This window comes from Apaloderma vittatum, unplaced genomic scaffold (genome assembly GCF_000703405.1).
Source record: "Apaloderma vittatum isolate BGI_N311 unplaced genomic scaffold, ASM70340v1 scaffold14724, whole genome shotgun sequence".
Taxonomy (NCBI): Eukaryota; Metazoa; Chordata; class Aves; order Trogoniformes; family Trogonidae; genus Apaloderma; species Apaloderma vittatum.
The window spans coordinates 12,552-16,913 of record NW_009713333.1 but is presented as its reverse complement, the minus strand read 5'-3'; the positions used below and the strand labels follow the sequence as shown (position 1 = coordinate 16,913).

General features: G+C 50.8%; 1 protein-coding gene across 1 annotated transcript in view; it reads left to right on the top strand.

Annotated features, from left to right (window-relative positions):
- CX3CL1 (chemokine (C-X3-C motif) ligand 1) overlaps nt 1-3,472 on the top strand; it is a 5,019-nt gene extending 1,547 nt beyond the window's left edge. The window contains exons 3-4 of the mRNA XM_009868330.1: nt 1,332-1,455; nt 2,374-3,472. Coding sequence (XP_009866632.1) covers nt 1,332-1,455; nt 2,374-3,472 — 1,223 coding nt within the window. The remainder of the gene's footprint in view (nt 1-1,331; nt 1,456-2,373) is intronic.
- Nucleotides 3,473-4,362: the final 890 nt, after the last annotated feature.

The following is a 4,362-nucleotide window of genomic DNA, read 5'->3' as shown; positions in this document are numbered from 1 at the left end:
AGATCCCAGGTGTCCCTGAATCCCCTTGATAAAGACTCGGATGGGGCTCAGAGAAGCAGGGCTGTGTGCCCCAGGTTAGGAGAGGGACCCCAGGGCTGGCTCCCTGTGACACCGCTTATCCTCAGAGGGTGCTTCCCAAACTCCTCCGCTCCGGGAGGAACGCGCCGGAGAGTTCAGCTCATCGCAAACCGTTTTATTTGTGGTGCCAATAATTGGAAAATCAGTTAAAAAATGGAAAGCTCTCAGGAGCGAGCCCCTTCCACTCTCTGCCATGCACATCCCTGACTGCCCACAGGGATGGACCTGCCCCGCTGTGCCTGCTCTATTGAACAGTGCTCCTCAAAGGGGAGGTTAATGAGTGTTAACTGGGGAGTCGGTTGCCCCCAAGCAGGTATTCTTGGCCTCGAAGTGCCCCAGAAGCTATTATTGTGCGAGCAGAGTTTTGCTTTAGCCCTGCAGAGACCTGGAGAGTGAAACGTCCTTCCCTAGAGGGGCCACAGAAGCGTTTGCTTGGGATTTCCTTGCAACTGTGGGTTTCCCCAAGTAAAGGGTTCCAAAGAGCGGAGGGGGCTCCTGCAGGGATCATTCCCACCTGAACTGCATCAAATTCTTGATGAAACTTGTTTGGGGATCTGAGATGCCATTTCCTAGAGACTGCCCGATCTAAACCCGACTCCAGTTCCTTTCTTCGCAGGGGGCCTCAGATAAGTCAGGGCTTGTTTTTCTAAGTCTTTCCCCCCCGGGAAGTCAGAAACAAACGGCCAGGCTGCGTTGTGCAACCTCCTCCCGCTTGGCAAAGCCTGTTGTTGGAGGCTGGGGCCAAGTGCAGGAATGAAGGGTCCCCAGTGGTGTGACCAGCTTTGCCCCTCGAAGGGGTCAAGGGAGGGGTTATTTCACACTTTGCAAAACGAAAACCGCGTTTTCTGTCCGAGATGGACAAGAGATGTGTCATCTGGGCACTGTGCTGAGAGCAGTCCTGCTGTGACCCAAAGGGGAGAGGTCCTGCAGGTCCAGGTGCTTGCCCAGAGGACCTCCAGCCAGTGCTCGCACGTCCTACAAGGCAAGATGCATCGATGTTCCAAGAGCCCTGCAATTTTCACAATGTTTTTTCTTTTCCAGTTTTGTGGGTATCTCATCACCTGTTTGGGCAATACAAACAATCGTGGCCCTGACAGGATTTGTCTTCATCTCATTTTAGCAGGGACTGGAAACTTTCAAGGCAATTTTTGGACTCCTTCTCCCCAGAGAAGGAAAAAAAAAAAGAAACAGTGCCCATTTTCATAGTACCAGGTAAAAAGCTGATATTGAATGTGTTGCAAACTTTATTTCAGGGCAACCCAAAGCATCTTCGAAGTGTTCAAAGGAGTGCCCCAACTTTACAGAGCAGAAAGTATCGGCAAATCGGATAAAGAGCTACTCCAAGACTGACCCTCAGTGCATAAAACCAGCCATCATGTAAGTGCAGCCCCACCACCTCCTCCCTTGCTGTACGCCCTCTGGCACGGAGCAAGGAGCAAACTAGAATCAGAGAGAATGCTGGTATTTATTTGAACGGTGGCTGGGGTTTTTTCCTATTTAAAACCTTCAGGTTGGATCAGGGGCTCACGCAGGGATGGATGGGTGGATGGATGGATGGATGTGTGGGTGGGTGGATGGATGGATGGATGGATGGGTGGATGGATGGATGGATGTGTGGGTGGGTGGATGGATGGATGGATGGGTGGATGGGTGGGTGGGTGGATGGATGGATGGATGGATGAGGAAAGGGGCTGATGACCATGGCCATTGGCAGAACAGGGCAGTGGGAGCAGAGCTCACATGTTTTTATGGAACATGTTTTTATTTCCTCTGGAAAGAGGTTCAGACTTGTGAGCTGGTCTGGAGACAAGCAAAGCTACATTTTTCTTTTGCCCAGGATAATTATTGGTTTCAGCTTATCCTGAAGGTGAGGCACCATTGACATCACTTTATTGCCAACCCGGGAGGTTATTCCAATGTGAACCTGATGGGCTGACCTTGGAAAATCTCATTTCCCTCCATAAATCAGAGGGTTTTGTCTTCACACAGGCTTGCCCCTGTGCGGCTGGTGCCTGTGGAGCTGACTGCTCCCAGTGCTGGAGGCTAACACTGCATCCAAACATCAGGAAAGACAAAAGCTTCTTAGGGGAAAACCCTTCACCCATGAGTCACCTTCAGCTGTTACTCATTCAGCCAGATCTTGGAGACACCTGCCCTTTGTAAAATAAATAACCCATTCAACCCGGTGGTGTTTACCGTGGGCTTGAGTCAGTGTTGCTGTATGCCTTCCCTATCACGCTGACCATCTCCAACAGCGTTTCCTTCAGCCAGTAAGCAATCCCTTTTCCTTTTCAGACTTACCACTCTGAAGTCCCTCGAGATCTGTGCAAATCCAGAGGAAGACTGGGTGAGGAACATCATGGCGAAACTGGACAAGGAAAAGGCCACGGCCTCCCCGCTTCCCCGTGACTCCACCCCAGCAGCAGCACCAGAAGCCCCCGGTGGTTTTCAGAAACAGGTTGGTCTTACACAAACAGCCCCAACTCCTTTCCTCCAAGCCACTGGCACAACAGTTTTGGAGAGAATAGATGATCCTGCTGCCAGGACGGAGGTGTCCAACAAGTCCATGCAGAACACCACCCAGCTCACTTCTGCCAGCTCTGAAGGCGCTCCGGAAGCAAACAGAGATTCCTTAAAACCTCCTGCACCTTCAGGTTTTGCAGCAGGCATGGTCTCCAGCCAGCCCACCCCGTATCCCAAGGCTCTTGTGCATGGTTTTGACCCCACCGTAGGACCTACAGAAGAACCTGCAGGGCGTACTGCAACTGCTAAGACTGAGGTTCAAGTCATGAGTTCTCCTACGGCCATTACTAAAGGATCAGACCATCCTGTGCATCCTACAAACGAATGCCTGAACTCTACAAGTGCACCAGGTGCTGCTTCTAGTGGGTTTAGTTCAGATGTCCCCCCTAGCCTGGACAGCATGGAAATTGCCACAGCCACACCGGTTCCACCAGAGGTTACTGAAGTTTCTACTCTAAGCTCCACAAATGTCAGAGATGATGGTTCTTCTGACCATACCAGCAGGGCTGTGAATCCCTCCGCAGATGCTTTTGGTACCAAAACATTCGATTATTCATCACCGGTAGGAAAGCAAGAGCCTCCAGGTCTGTTAAACTTCACTGCTCCAGCATTCTCAGGCCAAGGGCGAGTGCAGATGATTACGGAGGGACCAAACGATCTGCCCCTTCCTAGCTCGTTGTCCAAACGTGAAATGCACTTGGTCATCCCGGTGGCTGTGGTAGGTGGTCTCATGGTTTGCACCGTTGCTGTCGTATGGCTGTATCTGAAATTTGGCATCAAAACAGAAGACATGTCAAGAGAAATGGTACAGGGCTTGCTCTACCAGAAGGAGGCACATCCCAACAACGCCTATCCAATGGGCATTGTCTGAATGCTTTATGGCACGGACAGTTTTGGCTTAAACTACACACACACAAAAAGCTAAGTTTATGCTGAACTGGTGACCAAGGCAGGGAATAAAAATACCAGAGAAAACCCATTTATTTCCAGAGCAGGACATGCAAAAATATACCTAATTCGTCGTGGAACAACAACGGCATTTTGGGAATAAATGAGATGCTTTTCTTCTTCTGGCGCTGCTACGTACAAAGGCTGTTGCTGCTGCTCTCGAGCTGCTTGGTGGCTCTTGGCCAGGTGGTGGGCAGCAGCAAATTTCCAAACTGCTGTCGGGGGGGGTTTTCCTGCGTTTCATCACAGCCCAGCCGTGAAAACCACCTGCTCGCCCACACTGTTGGACTCTGGCTCAGTCGCCTCGAGACATCTTAAGGCGAAGTCCACACGATTTGCACTTAACAGAACTCTTGGCTGCTTCTTTCTTTGCACTGCAGGGTGCTGCTCGGCCGGACCCAGCCCGATGCTGGTGGTCAGCGAGACCCTGGATCTCCTTGGGCTTCCTCTCCGACGGCTACGGGCGTTTCTTCTTGCAGATTTAGTCGGAGACCTGGTTCTTGGCAAATCAACGGCCACAAATCCAGCTGATGCACCCAGCGCCAGGGCAGGGTAATATGGATGAGCTTTTGCAAAAAGGGAGAAAACAAGACGACAGCCAACAATTTAGTTGTTCCTGCAATAACATGGGAGGGGGTTTTGCTGTTCTCTGCAAGCACAAAACCCAAGAAATCCTCTCTTGGAGCAGCTAAAGGCAATTCTGGATTTAGTCACATAGGAATTACTCCACCACAGGAGAGTGGCCATCCTTCTGGTCCTCTGTTCTCTCAAAATAAGCACATTTGCAGATCCATAAAAAAAAAAAAAAGCCCC